Source organism: Grus americana, chromosome 2 (genome assembly GCF_028858705.1).
Source record: "Grus americana isolate bGruAme1 chromosome 2, bGruAme1.mat, whole genome shotgun sequence".
NCBI lineage: Eukaryota > Metazoa > Chordata > Aves > Gruiformes > Gruidae > Grus > Grus americana.
Window position 1 is genome coordinate 26,443,566 of NC_072853.1, and position 20,939 is coordinate 26,464,504.

General features: G+C 44.5%; 1 protein-coding gene across 1 annotated transcript; it reads left to right on the forward strand.

Annotated features, from left to right (window-relative positions):
• The first annotated feature begins 9,719 nt into the window (after nucleotides 1-9,719).
• On the forward strand, nucleotides 9,720-18,732 carry GEM (GTP binding protein overexpressed in skeletal muscle). The gene is made up of 5 exons (XM_054817877.1): nucleotides 9,720-9,850; nucleotides 11,593-11,935; nucleotides 15,089-15,165; nucleotides 15,647-15,851; nucleotides 17,488-18,732. The coding sequence occupies exons 2-5, from the start codon at nucleotides 11,602-11,604 to the stop codon at nucleotides 17,763-17,765; spliced, it is 894 nt and encodes a 297-aa protein (XP_054673852.1). The 5' UTR covers nucleotides 9,720-9,850; nucleotides 11,593-11,601; the 3' UTR covers nucleotides 17,766-18,732.
• Nucleotides 18,733-20,939: the final 2,207 nt, after the last annotated feature.

Consider the following 20,939-nt stretch of genomic DNA (forward strand, 5'->3'; position numbering starts at 1 on the left):
TAATCTCATCTCATCTTGTGTCAGTTCTCCTCTCATCATTGATAAAATGTTGTTAATGCAGGCTGTCCTCACCTCCACATCCTCGCTTTCTCCCAGTTGTACAGACTTTAGGGCTGAAGTTGATCAAATGTGCGGATGCCCTTTTCTGTTGAATTTGAACAAGGACTGCACAGGAGTTTGTACGTTTGCTCCGTAGCCCCCAGTGTGAACAGAGCAGCCGATACTCACTTCAGGTAGAGCTGCGAGTGTTTTGGAGTCGGGCAGTGCTAGGGCATCCGTGGGGAAACTTCTGGGTTTTCAGAAGGCTGGAGGACTGGAGGTTTTTCAGAAATCCATGATTTTATGTTACTGATGGTTGAGGAATGCTTTGGAAAGCCGAAGTGGTGCAGCTCTTAGGTGCCTCCAAGTTGTTCTGGGCTGAAGAGGCTTGGTCCTTAATATAGTCACATTACTGTAAGCAATATGAGACGGAGACACTGGGAGTTGGGAGTCTAAGGACTTCCAAAAGGGAGCACTCTCCTGGGATGCTGACAATACACTCCGCAAATGATATAACATCTTCAAATAAGGGACAGTGCTTGAACCTGCACAATCTCAGGAAGGCTATTCTGAGAGTAGGACATCTCTCTCTCTGTCTCACGACCTTTCTTCCTCGCTTTTTATTTTTTGTTTTCCGCTAGAAAGTTAACAAGTTATATGCAATGTATAAGGACACTACTAATCATGTGGTTAATCAGAAAATAATCCAAAGGTGCTGTTGGAGGCCTCCTGCAATGTGAGGGCAGACAGCAGGGAGAATCCCGGGTGACAAAGGCGGTAGATATGGTCTGTCCTTTGTGTGAATTGTGAGAAGCATCCAGGCATGTGTGTTGTACAGGTTTTGCTGAACTGGAATTGTGCAGGTATATGGGGCACGAGATGTTCATCCCCTGTGGAACATGTGGACTTTACGTAATTTGGATATGTTTTTAAATCTCAATTATGCTTGATTTTGACTTATTTTAAGGGTGACTTCTGACATATACCAGTGTGAGAGGAGAAGGAGGCATTTCATAAGAGCAGATATTTGAAGATATTCAGGTAAGCTGTCAGACAGAGTTCTTCCACATGATCCTCTAATGAAACAACATTTTGTCCCCTAAGGGTGCCGCTCATTTTAGCTTCGTCTTTTCCTTAAGCTGCAGTGAGGGAGAGCGCGGGAGGCAATTGAGCGCCGAGGCTGACCTTAGGTGCTGTGCCGTGCCTTCTGAAGGAGCCCACTGACTCACTGAGCCAAAGCTGCCCTTGTGAATACCCTGCCAATGAGGCAAAGAGCTTCTGGAGGCAGCCCAGCAGCGGTGATGTAATTGCCGGCAGCGTAGTCTTGGGTCAGAAGTCAAACAGGAGTGGGCTTGTAACTAAGAGATCAAAATATTTTCTCTGCCTTTTGCATTGGGATGTGTCCGTATTCTTCCCCCTCATGTTTCTCTTTGTTCACTATGATATGTTTTGTCATCTCAGTTCATGTTTGTGGTACATTGGGTCTTATTTTACAATGTGACAGAGTTGTTTAAAATCCATCAGACCGCGGTTGCAGAGAGTGTGCAGAGGGATGGGAGGGAGAGCGTGGCTGTGCGGCCGGCCCGCTCGCTCTGCTCCATTGGCCAAACTGTGAGCTACATAGAACCAAGATTTGTAAAGCATCAACAATCAGATCTAGTTTATGAGTCACGCTAGAGTTACGTTCCTTGAGCTTGTGACTTTGAATTAGCTACTTTTCCTTTAGCATCTAAATCTGCCAGCCTGGCCATTGATTAAAATTCCAGCAGCACAGAGGGTTAATGAAAACCAGGGCTGTAGCTACTTCCACAGGCTCCAGAAATCAAAGCCTTTTCCTACCAGTTTCTCTAATTTTGTGCTTCATGGGAACAATGCATATCAGGTACCCAGCTTCGGAGCAGCTCACCTGAGAAATGTGCTTGAGCACATTGATGGACATTCCCTTTTCTAGCCACCCACATCTTTGAGTCAGTAGCACGCTCAGTGTCCTTGGCTTCATGAGAACAAGTCCTCCCTTACTGATGTGAAATTTTAGTAGCTTTCAGTGTAGAAAATGCTCAGAAAGCATTAAATAATGTGTTAATTACCACGAAGAAGGAGTCGTGTGTGACAGAGACCTTGCAGTCCACTGCTTCTGAAAAGGATGGTGTTGTCCCACACATTATCACAGAGAAGTACATTTTGCAGATGCATGGTTTGCTCTGGAGGACAATGCAGTGGAAGTATTAAAGGTTCTGCTAGCCATCAAAATTGTTGATTTTAGTTATTAAGGATGGCTTTTTTATTATGCCCAGCTCCTGTGTTTATTGCCTGCTTTCAAAACGAATAAATTTTATTAAAACAACAGAGAGAAAAGGACAAAGAAGTGGTGGTTGTAGGAGGTCGCCCAGCAGCCTGAACATGGACATACATGTGTGCACACGTGTGTCCCAGCCAGAGGGCTCGAGAAGAGCCCGCTGTGTCTGTGCCACCCCTTTCTGGCTCCTACAAGAACGTGAGAGCCTTCAGTGCCAAGGAACTGGCTTTGTGAAGTAAGATTGAAGCTGACAGCACTGTAACTGCTGATATTTTATTGAGTATGTTCCGTGTAAAACATGCTGGCTGTGATCTTCCTTTTTTCAGGAGGCTGGCTGGCTGTAGCAGGACGTGTCCGTGATGATACGCAGTGGTAGCACGCACTGGCTTGCAGAAGCAGGGCAGAGAACTCCACAAGCCATGCTGCCATATGTCAGAGGCTGTGAAGAAACAGCAGTTGGTGCTCGGTCAGTGTGGATGGCAACAGAAGTAATTCCTTCCCAGAAGAGTCCCAGCAGCTACTGGGAAAAGACCCCCGTTGCCATCCACGCTGAACATGGCACAGGTACTGGTTTCTGCAGTTTTGTCGCCAAGTTGCACGTGCATTTATGCACCTCCTGTACTACAGCGGGATAGCTTTACTCAGTGTTGCATGTGTAATGATTACATCTTAAACCTTGTCTTATTGCCCATCAGAGAAGGCACTGGTAAAAATTAAGCTGTTAGGGATTGCTTCATTTCATTTGACTGCCAGTCGAGCTCTCAGGCAGTGCGGTTTAAGGGTCGCGTTAGTGCAGAGAGACTCATCTCTCAGAGGTCCCACTGTTGTCAGTGGGGAGAGAGGCATCTCCACGGGTGATTCATGCAACCTGTGGTAGATGCATCACCCTGGAGCTGCCTGGTTAACCCCGTCTGGTTCCCTCTGGAAACCAAGGCAGTGGTGAGGTGAGGTGAATCCTACCTGCAGGGCCCGGCACTCAGTTGTCCTGTCACGAACACAGTGCAACAGCGATGAAGACTTAGATCTTCAAAAAGAAAATAAGCAACATATCTTCACTTACATGTTCATTTTCACATCATCCATTTTGGAAAAGTTGAAAGTACACGCTGAAAGACATGGGAGTAAAGCCATGTAAATAAAAGAGGTGCCATTGTTCAATTAAATAGACATTAATTATGCCTGACCGTGTAGAGCATCTTGCTCAAAGGCATTTTGTGTGGCTCCAATCCACTTACAGCCTGATGCTGGAGAGCGCGTGTGTTTTGCTGATAAACATGAGCCTGGGAGCCAGAAAATCCAAACAAGGCGGTGAATCACCGAGCAATCACATGAAGCATCACTTTACCCGGTGCTGGTGCGGCGAGTGGGCAGCTGAGCGCTGATCCAGGAACACCGGATGGACGATACTGTAAACGGGGAAAGGCAAGAGCCACCGGCTTCGTCCGAGCAGACCATATTTAGCTGCGGTTTTGTTACTGTTAGTCGTCTGTGCAGAAAAGAGAAAGGTGGGGAGGGATGAGATACACAGCGATGCTGCAGTGGACCAGCAGATCTCAGCACCCAGGGGTTTTCCTGAGGATGAGATGCCCAGACACCATACTCCAGCTGCGGCCTCATCTTGTTTAGGAAGAAGAGCGTAGCTGATTTAGTCACCGCCATGTGCCGTGCGTTTTTACATGTCACCTTTCTCCTGGTGCAGATGTGAATAACAGCCCTGGCATGACCCCGACTGAAACCGGCCCGGCTGAACTCAGCTGTGTCTCAGCCAAACCTCAGCCACATGCCACCACCTTCCCTCAAGGGCTGCACCAAATGGGTGCTGGGGTTCTGAGGGCACCCACAGCCCTGCCACCCCCCAGGGCTCCCCCACCCTGCCCAGGACCCCATGTCAGCCCCTGGGGCCTCAGTCCCTGCCCTAGCGATGGAATTCTTCCACCCAGATGGTGGGTCCAAAACACCCTTTAATGATGTGAAACCAGGGGGAGTTTTGCAAGCTGAGGTGGGTCGGAGAGCTCAGCGGGGCACACGGAAGGGTGGCACTCCCTTCCCATCCCAGGCAGGCTTGCTGCATAGATAAAAGCAATCAGGACCTGAAAGTCAAGCTCTGGCCACCACGTGAAATATTTTTTCAAGTAAATTTGCTTTCACTGAATGGATTTTGAGGGCTTCCTTTGCATTTTTGTGTGAGTTGAAACAGTATAACCCAGCCCTCCTGCGTATTGGTAATTACTGTTGGTTGCACGTGGTGTAAGAGTCTTGGGCACCATGGTGAAGAAGAAATTGCATGTGGAGCAAAAGACCTTTTTCTGGATCTCCCTTCAACAGTTCTGAAGACCAGAGGCCCAGATTATTCTACTGACTTTTCTAATCTACAGTTTGCTGATGCAGAAGTTGCCTATAGTTAAGTTACCACCATGACTTAGTGCTATAAAAGCAAGTGGGATTTGTTATTGGAACCTGCGGCTCCTGCAACTGAAAAAGGGACAGCGGGTCCCGAACCTGATTGCACTGAGGACTGTGACATAATAAAAAGTTCCCAACTGCAAAAAATGGTCTGTGCTGGTACCATTTGCCTGAAGGTTTTTTTAGCTCTGTATTCGAAGAACATTTATGGCTAGCTCACATCCTGCTTTTATTAGAATATTATGGTTTGTTTCAAATTTGCATTGATTCAGTTTGAAAAGCACATTTGTTTATGTCATACATGACTTAATCCCATTCCCTGGACAATTATTGGCAGAATTCATTAACGTCATTCAGTGCAAGAGTGGGAAATAGGCAGTCCTTTTACTAAGTAACTCTTACTGAAATAATCCAGGTTTCCCATTTGCTCTTTATCATTATTCTTTTTTATCCACAGCTGATAGTTGTTTTAATTGCTTTTCATTTCAATTAACTAGTATAAAAAGTAACTTGTATTTTATTATGAACTGAACTGCATTACTTCCTTCGGCTGCTCATTTCTCACTCTCTGCTGAGTATTCGACTGTGCCGGCTTAATGCGTTAATGGAGAAAATACCTTTTGGACACCCATTACAGTCACCGAGGCTCTGCAGTGCACAGATATGGAGCGGACCTTCCTTTTGGTACATCAGAATCCAGATTATCTGCAAATAATAGACTAATGAGGGGTTCTCTAATGAGGCAGCTGATTAAAAGCAATCCTATTCCCTGAGAGCTCTAATGCCGGCTTTTACTGCTATCTTGTGCACAAGGAGTACAGATCAGTGCTTTTTCCCTATCCTTGTGCTTCATCACCAAAGGATCATGTTCTGCTTTTAGTGCTCAGTTAAAGAATTGCAAAAATGCTGCTGTGGTGTGGGAGAAAAGAAGGTGGTGGAACAAATTTGGTATCCTCTGCAAGCAATTTCTGCGAACAGTCTACCAGATCTGCTCCTCTGAGGGGAATAGTGGCTTTTTTTTTTTTTTTTTTTTTTAGATAGGGGGGCACTTCCAGTGCTCCTGACTCTGTTTCTGTTAAAATAAATCAAAGTTTTATTATTCCTTAATTTCTTAGTGTCTTCCTCTCCCCTATCCTCCACTTAAGACCCTCAGTAGTTCTCCCCAGGCACATAATCCTTCATTTACCTACCTCATTTTTTTTTATTTTGGAGTATTTTATCTCTGTTACCTTTTTCACTCAGCATGAAACTTCTTCCTCCATCACTGGATGCGAAGCAGGAAAAGGGAAAGGCAAAGCTGTGGGCATGAATTGGTGTAAATAAGCTATAGGTCCCATTGCTATGGGCCTAATACAGCTTCGTTGCACACCTATTTTTGCTTTTTGTTCTACACTTGCTCACCGAGCTGCCTGTGGCCCGTGGTGCTGCAGGAATGGATGGTGACGCTGGAGCAGCTCCCCTCAGGCATACAATAACTGTGGGTACTCCTGGTGTGCCCGGCACTATCCAGCCCAGCATCGTGCCTAGACCCAAAACCATTTCTGTCCATAGCTGATGCTACTGGTGGGGCTGAGAACTGCCAAGGGCCAGCCAGCACTGACAGATGTGAGAAGCAGAGCAAAATGTGAAATGCTGCAATGGTCTGGAGGAAAGGAAGGCGGTGGACTTCGCAGGCAACTAATTTTTGGGAGCACAGTCTACTAAAAGTCAGGTCCTCTGAGGGGAAAAATGAAAATGTACTGTCCTGCTAAATGAATAGGGAGAAAGTGCACTTTCAGACACTCTGCATTCAATTTCTATTAGAAGAAATTTGAATTTTATTTTTCCTGCTTTTTTTTGAGCTTTTCCCCCTTGAATTTCCCTTCCTCTTCAAGTTGATTCAGGTCCTCTCTATGCACGACCCTTATGCCAGAAGGTGATCTGGGGAACTACTTTTGCCTTCATATACATAAACGCAAAATGGCTAATTAAGTGTCAGCTAAAAAGCACTGCTGTTTTATATCCAATGGAAATTTTCTGTCTAATTGCTCTGGGCATCACCTGGTCTATTTGTAACTGGCTGGAGAAGGGCTGCAGAGCTGTTACTCTGCGATGTTTACTTCATCCTGGCTGCAGGGAGCATTCCTTTAAGACATGATTATTGAAGCAGAGAAGGGATAAGATGGGTGAAAAGCAATTGCTCTGAGTTTTAATGTTGCATCAGGCGGTAACATCTGAGCACTCGTGTGCTTTACGACACCACCTGGCCTTATGGTTTGTCTCTTCTTGTGTCTGTGTCTCAGGCAGGCTGAGTCGCAGAGGTGTTGACCACCGAAGAGTGCAAGAGGACTGCATCAGCCTGCATCAATCTATGGGATTGTATTTGGAAATCCAAGCCTATAGTCGGCCCTATTGAGAAAGGAGCAGTTCATATATTTCATTAATTGACCTGCTGTTATCCCTTGCAAGTAAGTTCCAGGAGGCTAAAAATGCTGCACCTGTCCCCAACTTTAAAAAAAAAAAAGTGAGGAAAAGTTTTCCCCACAGATGCAACGATTGAAATTCCTAAGTCCTGATGGCATTCCCTGAGGAGCAAGAGCTCTTCATCACATGGAGGCAGACAGTAGTACAGAATGGGTCCTGGAGGGTTAATTGTCCAGTTGGAAAACCAGAATAGGCTCAGAAGAAGCAGTACAGAGGAAAACAAACGTGCAAGTTTCCCAAGTGCAAGCGCTTCATGCCACAGTCGGAACAACCCTTATGGATGGCTTTATAGAAGAGATATATTGCGTGGTCGCTGGAGAGCCGTGTTTTCTTTGTCTGCCTTGTATTTTATGAAGAGGATATGGAAGATGATGTCTAGCAATTCCTAATCTAACACTAACCATAACTAAACACAAAGGCTTTTCTGACTTTGGTTTACTTCTGCTGTCTGCGCTTTCTACTATGATATATGTTAAACATTTGGGTGAGACATTAGAGCCTACAGTTCTGCTGAGATCAATCTGGCCATAAATCTCTCCAGTCCTGCGGCAGACAGGTTTTGCTCTTTTACTTGCAGTGACAAATTACAGAGAACTTAAAGAGAGCTAAATGAACCCGAGGTGCAGAGCACAGTACTCCAACCACCCACTCACCTTCGTGACTTCCATCATGTTTCAAAAAAATGAGCCACTTCAATTGAGTATGCCGACAGCAAAAGTCTTTTTGCAAACAACTGGCCATGCCATAAGCTTTCCCTGACAGAGATGTTGCTGCATTTTGCACAGTAAGTACTAAAAGCCACTCTGTACATCCTACGCAGAGGGACGTGGCACTCGGTGCTCTTTGGGATTATCACTCAGCAGCAGAGACTCAGACCCTGATGTGTAAGGGACAGGTGAGGTGGAGGTGCAGGACTTGGGGCCATTTCAGCTGCTGCCAAGCACTGAAACACAGGTGAAGGAAAAATCAGGACATATTTTTGCTCAGTTCTCCCCTTGGTAGATCTGAATAATTTCCATGTACGTTGCTGAGTATATAGTACTTTGGGAAAAGCTCCTGGCTCTTCAAACTTGAGAATAGGCTCAGGAGGTCCCTGAAAATCCTCATGAAAGATGCAGGAATGCAATAAAGCCAAAGGGGAAACAAAACAAGCAGATTTCAATTGAAGAATTTCGTAAAGGTCTGCTTTTCCAAGGGAAAAACAATTTTACAGCAGAGGAATGTGAAATGAGTGCTAGGCTGCAATCACAGCAAGAGAAGTTCTTTTCTGCAAATCACTGCTCCCTTTATTAAAGGTACGTTGTCAGTTAAAGACTTGCTTGCCTGTAGCAAGAAGGATGAGAAGCATGGGCTCCTGAAAAAAATATTCTTTTCCCTGCTCAGAAGCGAACTTGTTCAGAGTTCCTACGTGCAGAACAAGAATTAGTCACCTATTAGATTTAGGGGCTGATAGAGTAACTAGGAGATTGTATATATGAAGGAAAGCTGTAGGAGCTTGGTTTTGAGCTCATAGTTAATCCAGAGTCTAGATAATTGAAAGCTGACTACAGAGTTTCCATAAACTTTTACATAAGTTGTGGTACCCCTACCGAGTAGTTCTGTGAAAGCTGATTACTCTTCATTTGTTAATCAAGAGGTATTTTGCATACGTTGTCGCCTGGTGGCACACATTGGATTTTTTTTTTTTTCCTTCTGGCAAAATTTCTTCTGCCAATGAGCTATGAGATTATAAAAATGTAAGGAGCAGATCCTGGGTTTGTGGCATGTACACTATATATTCGTCTTTCCTGTGGACAGGATCAGCACCGTGCTACTCCGACTTTGTGCAGACTTTGTGCGTTCTGATGCATCTTTGCCACCATCCAGCTGGAGCAGCACTGGATTTGTAGCAGGATGGTTTTTCAAGCCCCTGCTAGTAAAGGGTTGCAGCAGAAGTGAGAGCTGATTATACAGTTCAGGAAACTGGGTGCAGTCACTTGGAGGCTGACAGAAAAAAATAAGATTGTATACATTAGAGTTTTTTAAAGAAAACAACAAAACAAACCAAAACCAAACAGAATAATATTCCTACTTTTAAGCTATTTCCAAAGTAACATTCAGATATTTTATTCCAAAGAAACGTTTTGTCCAGCAGGGGGGTTAAGTGTATTTTGCAGACAGCGAACGTGATACATTTACAGCATTTTATGCATTAATGAAACTTAGGTCACTTTTTAAACATCATTAATTTTGATAACGTTTGAATGAAAAACTAAGTGAGGCGAAATGGCATGTATTATTTTGTTTTTTCCGCTTTCCTGTTTTCATCATGCAAGAACTAAATGTGTTTATTTTACTGGCAATATTAAGAGAATCATATGATTTTGAGTAAGTCTTTTGAGATTATTTGCAAGTTTTTGCTCTTCTGCATGTCTGCTTCCTCCCAGCTGGGGGCTGGCTGTTGTATGGAAAGGCCAACCACGTCACGGAAAAGCCCTGTCTCTGATCAGATGGGCTTAATATAAACCAGGTTTGCTGAGAAAGAATTAAAGAGGCAGTCCCAAAGCAGGAGAGGATTTACTTCTGCCGAGCGGCTCAGCGTACCGCAGCCCGAGAGAGAGAAGGGCAGCGCGAGCAGAGGACCCGGCTGCCTGGAGGAGCCTGGCAGAAGTAAGGCAGCGTCGGTTCGGACGCAGTCTTTTACTGTCGATGCTAGAGACCCAGGCAGCTAAATGCAGTACGGGGTATCAAAATCAGTTTGAACTTGGGAGCGCTGTGTGTGATGGGGTTTTGTGTAATGATGGATGATAATTTGTTAAGGGCGAAATCATAAAATGTTCATGTTTGTGACGGTTTAGTGAGTGAGTGTTTATTGCAGGTTGTGAGTTAGGCTCTGTTTGAATCGGAGATGACTTTTCTCATCTGGTCGTTTCAGTGGGGAAACTACAAGGAAAAAAAGCGTTTTAAAATTCAACAGCAGTAAATATTTCGTTTGTGAAGCAGCCTTTGCTTGGTGTGTGATTTCTACTGTAGATATATTTCTTGCTGACAAAGTTACTGTGACTAGGACCGTGCAAACGATCTCATTTTGCCCCTAAGTACTGCACATCACAGGGAAAATATTGAGTATGTGGTACTAAGTTCAGATAGGGTGTGCTTTTTCTGTGTATTTGTCCTATGTCCTGCTATGTGTTTATTAACAGAAGTTTTCAGACAGTTTTGTGCGAAGAGGAATAGGGATTGTACGTGTTGTTTTGATGCTTTGCTGTACTTTTTTTCGTTCACCACCTACTATTCAGGTTTGAAAGCGGCCGAATGCATTTCACAGACAATTATCCTATTTACTAATATGGAGAAGAGAGCCGAGAAACATCAGATATATGGCAAAAAGCAAAATGTCTAAATAACTGTCACTTTGGGAACTGGAATGTATCAAAGTAACTTTCCTAAAAATGGTAGCTGTTGGCCTGTGAGAATGACATCACTGTCCTCTGCCTCCAAGCAAAGCAAAATAGAATTTGCTGAGTAAAATGTAATTAAGAGCTATTCTTAGATAAGAAGAGTGAACCTATCTAGCTGATTGTGCAGTAAATGAAGTTGTTGATTTAATATCCATAAATTTATGAGATTTTTCTCCCAGCGCTACCTCCTGTAGTGTCTAGAACCTGTACCTCCTCAGAAAAGCTGTTGGACTTGACTGTGTGCTCCCTCTTACCAGCCCAAAAACTACTGGCTGAAGCAGAGTCATTCTTCCTTTACCCAGCTGTAGATGAGATCCAAATCTACCCCATCATAGCAAGACTTGCTTGCATGGCTCTTTTCTTGTATCAGGGTTGTCTAAGGCTGCAGCGAGTGATGCCTTATTGCTTTCCCAAAAGTTTCAGCTCTTAACTGACAATGCGAAGGATGCTGTACATCCAGCTGCATTGGGAGATGGACGCAACTGGGACCGGTGCCTCTGTTTGCCCCCAGTTAAGCACAAAGGATGGGGAGCAGTACCTGTAGGTGCTGCCTGTACCATAGGGTGCCTCTCAGCAGGGATGCAGCTCCCGTGTAGGACAGCTCTGGTGGATGCTACCCCTTCCTTCTCCTCCTGGGACACAGCAATGCCTCGCTCCCTCCAGGGCTGGGCTGCACCTGGCACAGCCGTGAGCTTGTAAAGGCTAAACAAAGAAAGGATTTTGTATGTGAGGGTGGTATCATCCTTAGGAAAAAGCCTCTGACTCACTAACTAGAAATATTTCTTTGTGTACCAGCAACTATGAAAGAGTGCAGAAAGTCTCATTCTTCTTTTGTTGTATACTAGATTCTATAGAAGAGCAGGACATGCTGCCTTGAAGTTAATAGGAGAGCGTTAATGCGTTTCTAAATGTTTTGTGGGTAACACTTGTGGTTTCCCTATTTCTCACTAGGGGTAAAAAATGACCCTCAACAACGTTACCATGCGTCGCACCCACAACAGCAGCCTGCAGCAGCAGCAGCAGCGATGGAGCATCCCTGCTGACGGAAAGAATCTGCTGGTCCAGAAGGACTCCAACGAGTACAACCCGCAGAAGCGATACACCATCAGTCCTGATGAATATTACAGAAGGAGCTGGTCCTCGGAGTCATCCGACTCCGTAATCTCCTCTGAGTCTGGCAGCAATTGCTACCGGGTGGTGCTGATCGGGGAGCACGGCGTAGGCAAGTCCTCGCTAGCCAACATCTTTGCGGGAGTGCATGATAGCATCGACAGCGACTGTGAGGTGCTGGGAGGTAGGTCGTTATGTCCTTGGGTGCTTGTGCTTGCTTGCAATCAGCTCTGCCAGTAGTAATTGGCACAAAAAACCAGGGAGGCCATTTAATCAAAAATTGAGGTAACAAACATCAAAACTGATTCAACTCATGCATCTCTCTCTTAAGAAAACAAGAAAGCAAAGTAGGATGAGTAAGATACTCACCAACGATTGAAAGCCTCTGAAAGAGAACAATTCAGATTCCCATGCTATTTCATTTCAAAATACCCGTTGGAAGCTGCCTCATTCCTGCCTGTGATGATGCTACACAACAGGCTGGTCCAGCTTTCGGGCTGGTCCAATATTTGTGTCACCACTGGCTCCATGGGGCTGACTCAAGCTTTCTGTGGGGGACAAAAAACAACTGAAGGTCCTCATGGTCTACAAGCATGAAATGCTTAGAAATAGTATATAAAGAAAAATAGAAAAGCCACTGCTGAGTCCTTCAGTCACCTCCAAAATATTTGCCATTAGAAGTAATCTCAGCCTTTCTGTATAAACACATTGCCTCAGCACAGGCTATATGCAGTTTGAAGAAAATATGTCTCCTCCTTGTTTCATGGAACTTGCACAGCATGGGTTCCCCCAGAGGAAAACCAGATAAAGGTCCTTCAGCAGTGTAGAAAAATTCCTGTTGCCCAAACGGGGAAAAGGCAGAAGCTGTAGGGTTTTCTTTGATGCTTCCCCCTTGCTATCCTCGTCTGCTTTGTTTAGGATCGCAAAGTGTTCTTTAATCCCAAAGATCAGATCATGCAAAAGGTGAAGCTGTGGCACCAAGTCCTGAGCTATATTGTATGCAAGATGTTGATGTGGAAGGGTTGTGCTGCATCAGAAACCTGCTGAGGCTCTAAGAATGCAGCCACTGTCACCTTTTGAGGACACACAGGTTGCTGGCTGGTTTTGCTCGTCCGTACGCAGGACTTTCCTCGTCTCTCCCGTATCCCTTCCCTCTCCTGCCTGTACTCCCTTGGTGCGATGGTGCCAGTGCTAGCACAGAGAGTTTCTGGGCTTCTCTTCCAGCCTTCAGTGGGGCACAGGCAGGACAGTCTTTCGTGTCTTTAACTCTCCAGTTAGGAGAGGTTTGCCCAGGATTTAATACAGCCCAGCATCAGGAAGGTCAGACCCACATTTTCCTAGCTTGCTGTCACAGACTGGGGGCACAGATCTTTGTGCTTTGGGGGACTTGAAGTTCCCCACAGTGCAGTCACTCTGAATCAGTTATTCAGGTGTCCTTTGTCTTCAGTTTCTCCACTGACTTTTCCTATAATCCTACCAGCTTCTCAGCCTGGACTATCTCTGATAAATGTTTTCCTCATCCTACACAAGTGAACTAGAGTAGGACCCTTGGGCAAGAAGTCAGAAAATGCAGCTGATTTGCTTTGCACACTCCTTTCAGACAGTTTTCTTCTCCTCCATGTGAAGCCGTATGGTTTCCCCTTTCCTTCGCGCTCCCAGCAATACTGCTTGGAGTGTAGCAGTGACGGATTTTCAAGGCCAGCTCTGCTGAGGTATTGAAAACTTGCTGTTGTTAGATATCTCTCTTCTTAGTGTCAGCTTCAAAATAAGCATGAGATGAACAAATTGCTCACTTCCAGAGTCTTTTATCCTATGGAAGTTCCTTAGGATTGACCAAGGTGCAAATCAGTGCTGAATATAACGATTTGGGCATAGTATTTTTGAGGAGTGTGATTACGTATTTGTAGCCTCTCTATGTGAACAGAGTGGAGAAGCAGCATCCTCTGGATGTTGTCCTCTGGTGTGTATGGAGCTTGTTCCCACACAGATGCTCGGTCAGTTGAAGAAACTATTCTCCAAACTTTAGCTTACAACCTGGAAATTTTATTACAAGAGAGGATGGTGTCAGGGTAGCCAACTCGCAGAGGGAATACAGCTGCTTTTATGGACAGGCTTTGCTACTGACTGTAAGATTAAGCTAACACCCGAACACAAATGTCATGCTATTGGGCCTGCAAGGGAAACTGGTCCTATCGATTAGCTCTGTCTTTTTATTCTCGCCATTTTAAGCTGCGTCAAGCCTGGGATCTTTTTGATTTTATTTTAAATGTGTAATATTTTTGGCTCATTCTTTTGCATGGATGTAGATTCCTGGCTTCGAGGAAAGGTTCTGATTACAATTTAGTGGAAAACTCACTCTGTTACTGCCCAGCAGAAGTTTTATGAGGCAAGGGTTAAGACACAGTCCTATCTACAAGCGTGGTTGGGACAGACCCCTTAAACACTGCAGTGTGAGGGGTGGCATGCTCAGAAGCCCTAAGCCTGGCATTTTTCACTGAACAGTAATGCAAGACTAGGGATGGGTCCAAAGCAATTATCGCTCATCCGAATGTCCCCAGGTTTGGGGACAAGAAGGAAGATTAGTATTCGAAGCAGAAGCTAGATTGAGATTTCACAGCAAGGGTTGATTGAAATTATGAGTACAGCCCCCCCTCCCCCCCCAGTACTAAGCAGAATTTTGTCACATGGCATATATAATCTAGGTATGAATTTTTGTGGCCTCAGTACAAAAATAACTGAACTTCTGTGGTATGTTGATTCTTTTGCTTTTTGACATCAAACGTAATATGGGAAACCATGAAGTGGGAGAGAACTAGGACGCAGCAGAAGTCTCAATCTCTCTAAAATTCAGCAGCTCTTGTCTCACAAAACCCTGTCCTCATTGCTTGGTAGGCTGTTAGCTGTATTACTCTCAGCAGCGGTGACTGTTCACCCGTGAACTGTCCCTGCTAAAGTGAAAGCAAATAGTTTCCATTACTCAGCCTCTCTGGACTCTGCTGCTCCCATGGGGCAAATGTTCAGCCTTTGGTTATTTCTTCCACTGGTTCTATTTTCTCTCTCCCACATAAGATAAAGAGAATATCAGCCAAAATAATGAACATTTCGTTTCCTGATCTTTCAGCCTCCTTCATATATCATGGAAAGTAAGACAACCAGTAATGAACAGAGGGCAGGTTCAGTGCTGATGGAAACGAGGAAAGAGCTGAATGTGAGCCAGCGTAAAATTTGGCTCAATAACTTGAACTGTGAACAAATTATACATGTTCAACTACTTTTTTTCTAATGTATATGGTGCCACAAAATAATATGTTACCAACCTTTCTGCTTTTCTTTCCAGAAGACACATATGAAAGAACCCTGATGGTGGATGGGGAAAGTGCAACCATTATACTGCTCGACATGTGGGATAATAAGGTACTTTAATTTGTTCTAGGCAAATGCCAAACCAAAAGTGCATATGAATGACTGCTAATATCAAAAGTAGGTATCTTTTGTGAAAGAAAGTAGGTGTTTTCCATACATCAAGATCAGGGAAAATATAGGATTAACACCACCCCTGCCCCAAGCCAACCATGCCTAATGGCTTTGCAGTGTGAGCCTGAGAAGTGCAAGCCTTCTTTATTTTTTTAATGATAAAACAAAACATTCAAGCCATTTTTCCAGACCATGTTCATTCCAGTCTAAAGCCAGCACAATGAATTATTTGGGGCAAGTTCTGCCCTCCTTCGTGGTGAAGTATTCATACCATCACTGCATTGGAATTACTTTTAGTATAACTGTGATTCAAACTATACCCATTAGTTACAGCAGGAATGTATTTGAATTCTCTAATGTTATACTTTCTAAGTCAAATCCGCTCTGGGCATAACAATGCCTGACCATTTCATTTGAACAGCGTGAGGGAGAATGGATTCGAGACCACTGCATGCAAGTGGGAGACGCATACTTGATTGTCTACTCCATCACAGACCGAGCAAGCTTTGAGAAGGCCTCCGAACTCAGAATACAGCTCCGCAGGGCGCGTCAGAAAGAAGATATCCCCATTATTTTGGTTGGCAACAAAAGTGACCTTGTCAGGTGCCGTGAGGTTTCAGTGGCAGGTAAGGAAAATGTTGAGTGTAAACCAGACATAAACGTTAAGAGTCATCTAGCAGCTTTTGAACAAACTGTAGAGCTCTGGCTGAGGGAGTGCACTGTGATCAGGACTGGGCAATAAAAGAGCAATACAACAGAGGACTGGAACAGAAGGCAGAGGACTGGAGGGGTCTGCCAGGTCCTTAAGCTTCCCTCGGTAATGCTGTTACATGTCTGATAATCCCTTTCCTAAAGTTATTAAGTACCATCATAAAAGCAGCTTGAATTTCTTCCCTTCCAGCTCCTAGTGTAAGACCACTGCAATACGTGACTTCTCTGGTAGCTCGAAACCCTTTGGATTTCCAATACATGTTTATGCATAACGAGTTTAGCCCTCTTATTTTGCTACCAAAGATTATCTCTTTTTTTATAACCAGTTCTCTGTCCCCCTTGATGAATTAAAATTCCCTCTCACTCTTCATTTTGCTAGACTGGGCAGGGACTGTGCAGCCTTTCAGGAGAGGTCTCCTTGCTGCTTGCTTTGGGATGCTAAACCAGCCCTCCCTCTGCTGCACATAAATGAATAAACACTAAGCCCATAAATAGGAATGGAGAGACTACTGGGAAAGCTGCTGCCGGCTCTCTAGGTCTGCAATCAGTAAAATCTCATCTTGTCTTCCCTGAGGCTTAGGTGACACAATATAATACACAGCAATGCATCAGATGATCTTATCTTGGCCCATCAGAAACATGGGTTCCTCCGCTGCTTCTCTCTGCAGCCGTTCTGCTCTTCTCTTTCCCAATTGAGCTAGGCTTTTTGGTTTTTTTTTTCCGCTGGGGATGTGCACAGCTCCTCTGGCTCCTGTCACAGTTGCCTCAAGTGAAGAGTTTGAACTGAGGAGTTCATTGGGAGCCCAGGGACGCCTGTTTGCCTTCTCATTCCTCTCTGCCACACTTGAAAAATCTTTTGAAAGATGGCAGATGCATTCATGTCACTTTAGTCACCCTGGCGATGAGTTCACAGCAAGCCAGAAGACAGAATAAATCGGCTTGTGTGCGAAAGACAACTGTCGTGTTTAGCTTAAGCTCATGTAATAAAGGATAAGAACTATGATTTCAGATGTACCTCTAAAGCCATAGACATAGTTCTGCCTTTATTTATGGGTTTTGTATATGGTGTCTGTTCACACCAAAGTTGCTACTGTCCCAAGACCCTGGTTTACACCCATGACCCGTGGAGGAGGACTAGAACCTGCCTCCTATGCTGTGCTGTGCGCACGGAGGGTGCTGTCATCACCCTTTAATGTGACTTGAGGGAGTTTGCATGTAAGATGACCAGGTGGGTTTGAGTCACTGCTGACCTCTCAGCCTTCAGTGTCTTGGCGCAAGTCGGTCAGCCCCAGCTCCCTTCACAGCTGACGGCGGGGACTGAGCTTTTCCAGGAGGGGATTCACCCCCCCTCGCTGGGAAGGGACTGTGACACAGAGCAGATGAATCATGGGCTAGCAGGCAGCATCGGGTGATTAAAGACTTATCCGTGCCTATATTAGGCTTGAGGAATTCCCCTGGCGGTGCTGGCTCCCCGCACGTGGCAGCCTGCGGCCGCTTTGCCTCCCCCCTGCTTGTGATGCCTGGTGACATATCCACCTTGCAATTTTGCAGAGGGACGAGCCTGTGCTGTCGTGTTTGACTGCAAGTTCATCGAGACCTCGGCAGCCGTGCAGCACAACGTGAAAGAGCTGTTTGAAGGCATCGTGCGGCAAGTCCGGCTCCGGAGGGACAGCAAAGAAAAGAATGAGAAGCGGCTGGCGTACCAGAAACGGAGAGAGAGCATCCCCAAGAAAGCCAGACGGTTTTGGGGCAAAATAGTTGCCAAGAACAACAAGAACATGGCCTTCAAACTCAAGTCCAAGTCTTGCCATGACCTATCGGTACTTTAAGAACGCTGGACTCTGCCAGAGCTTGTGGCATTTTGTGGACATTATCTAACTATGTTGTGGGACAATCAATCAATCTATATTAGATTGGGCTATCAAAGTGACTTAGGTTCACAGTTGTGATTGTGATGATACGTGCTGGCATAGGAACAGCACAATGCATGGAAATATCTCTCTCCCTTTTTCCCTTTTTTTTTTTTTTTTTTTTTGTCAGTAGTTTTAAAAGAAAATTATAGACCAGAATGACCCAAAGTTATGCTGGGAAGTGTTCTGGAATATACCTGTTCTTTCTTCTGTCACCTTTGGATGATAGCGTAAGAACCTCGAACCGTCGTGACTTGGGAAGTGAATACTACACTCTTTACTCTTTCTCCTTGTTATTATTATTTCTTTTTTAAAACTGTGTAAAGAATTGAGGAACTGACTGGGGATTGGTCCTTTGCCAGTTGGCTAGTCAGGCTTGAGCACCCACAGCTGAAAAACCTGCATTTTTGTAGAATAGCCACCAAGACACTTGTTTTGTTTTGCCTTTTTTTTTTTTATTTCAAGGATTGGTTTCAATGAGTTTACACATCTCTTTGAAAATATTTAAAGGAAAAATCCTATAGTCAAAAAAATGTTCCTCTCATATTTTCATATTATGGGACTGTTTAAAAATCATAGTAAAATTAAAGTGCAAGTTGTATCAAAGTGCATCAAGTGCAGGATGCCAAACCTTTATAAATCACCTGAGCTTTTTTAAGAAACCACATGGACTTCTTGTATCCAGCCTTGGCCTTTCTCTATGCCAGAGCTATGCTGTATTTATTGTTGTGCAAAATAACAAGCATTTTAATGTTGAGGGGAAATGTATTTATTACCAAGTTTCTTAAAAGAATAATGTTAATTTTATTACTGTTTTCTATCTAATATCTTTTTCAGATATGCAAGTTTTTACTTACATGCCTTGTAATAAAATAAATAAAATATATGACTGCCTTTGAGTCTCATTGGGAAATCCCTAAGAATTTTTTCAAGTTGAGAAAATATTTTGAATGCTGGGCAAGATTTCTACATGAAAAGTACAGCGAGGATTCCTTATATCTCTGAACACAGGCTACTTAGCAACCTAGGATCACAAAGTAAGAATCACCCGGAGCCTCAAAGCTACGAGCACATGCTATCCCTCATGTGCTAATGGGGTTGTGGTGACAGAGATAAAAATAAATCATTCCTAAAAAAGGTATTTGGCCTTAAGCCTGAAAATGCTTTAGAAATGCAGATCAGTACCATGACCCTAATTTTGGAGACGAAAAGAAGTGAAAGGCTACATTCAGGGACAGAAGGCAGGTAGCTGGCATGGTGTGCCTTAATCCTCAATTACTGTTGGGTGTGATTGTGTTATTTTCCTCCTGACTATGCTGGGTTCTGTGGGCACACCACAGCGTTCAAGGCAGAGGTACAGTCATTACATTTTGCCTGCAGATGGCTCAGAAAAGCCAAATCTCCAGCCTGGCAGCTCATCTTCCTTGATGATGAAGGCAATGAATTGCAACACCAATAAGGTGAGAATTGGGTTCCCCATCTTGGGGTGCGCAGCTTTCGTGCACCAAACGCTCTGGAAAGGAGTGAGCTTGCTGAGTGGTTGCCCAAAATTGCCTCTGCTGAGGGGATGACTTTTAGCAGTTCTCTAGGGGTAAAATACCACGTTGCAGGATGTCTCTGCACTTGTGTGGCATTCCGATCTCCCTGGAAGGGAATTCCTGATCTAGAATAAACCATTGGCAAGAACAGAAAACAACAATTTGAACAGAGCACAGACAAGATCCCTGTCACTGGATTTTGAGTGAATGCTTTTGAGTTGTCAGCATGCAACTTAAGGTCGACCCAGAGCAGTCTACAGAGCGATACTCACTCCAATAGCAGTTTTCAGAACTTTTAAATGCTCAGAACCTTTTCCCCATTAAAGAATGAAAAAAAGTCACACAAATTAAACAAATTTTTAAGAACTGAAAGTATACCAGAACACGACCAGCACATTTCCTTAGTCTGTTCTGTGTCTGTCAAGCTATGGACCCAACAAATCTCAACCAAGGAGGTTTTGAAGAAGTATAAAACATCCATGTTGATCATACAGCCTTTAGAGGTAAAAGCCATACATGTTCACAACATCACTGGATGCACAGATGGTGTAATAAAAATTTGGAGTTACCTAGTAAGTTTTCATGCCCTCACTCGTCTCCTTCCTCTCCTTCCCAGGATAACAAAATTTTCTTCTAAAACACATGATTTTTTAAAGAACCCCCCCCCAATGTGGTAGGCCCATTCCCCAGAGCTGCCACAAAGAGCCATGCAGTGGTCATGCACAGCATGCCGTATCACCACATTTTTCCCATGGCCACGAGGAACAGGCATCACTGGAAGTCTGTCTCCTGGGGCTGATGCTGGACCAGAGCTGCTCCCTCTGAATAGCACAGCATTGCCTCTGGACCAAAACAATTTGAAGAGCTGCCTCCGTCTTGCATGTCCTAGTCAACCTCCTGCTGGACCTCTTGGTCCACCCTGCAGGCTCCTGGCTTGCCCTGAGCTTTCAGGGACAGCATGGAGGAAGCTGTGGGGTGAAGAACCACCAGCAACACCATCCCCTCCATGGAGCTGTTGCTTCAGTTTGCTCAGACACCATCAGGGCGTGTTACTGTCCAGCCTCTGGATATGGAGTGAGAGAGTTGGTGCTGAGCATCCACACTCAGCGTGTTTCAGGGCTTTTCTTGCTTTGGACCCAGTCTAGCCTAGTCCTGTGGACTAAATGTCCACCTGGGACTGCAATGCCTGAGTTGCACTGCTGAAGGGCACCATGAGTTTCACATGAAAGGGACCTTGGTCATCTGCTGTGATCTACATGGCTGCAGCAAGCTGGGCACAGAGGTAGGGCCAGGTCTTTCTTCTGCAGCTTATGAGATGAATCTGAGTCATGATTTTAGCTGATCATCACCAGACTATCAAATACAGAAATGCTTACTATATATAACAGCTAGTGTACCTGGAATGACTAATTAATACTAATTTAATCTGGAATGCTGACATTTCAAACCCTTAATATCCACAGTCCCTCTGTTCATCTCAGATGTGAGTGTCCAAAACCATGGAACAGATCAATCAGCGATTCTAATCACTGCTGTAGCTATTTATTAAGTCAGG

Coding starts and splice junctions, on each gene's coding strand:
- GEM (XM_054817877.1), top strand. CDS start 11,602: ATGACCCTCAACAACGTTACCATGCGTCGCACCCACAACAGCAGCCTG. Junction 11,936..15,088: donor CGACTGTGAGGTGCTGGGAG/GTAGGTCGTTAT, acceptor TTTTCTTTCCAG/AAGACACATATGAAAGAACC. Junction 15,852..17,487: donor CCGTGAGGTTTCAGTGGCAG/GTAAGGAAAATG, acceptor GCAATTTTGCAG/AGGGACGAGCCTGTGCTGTC.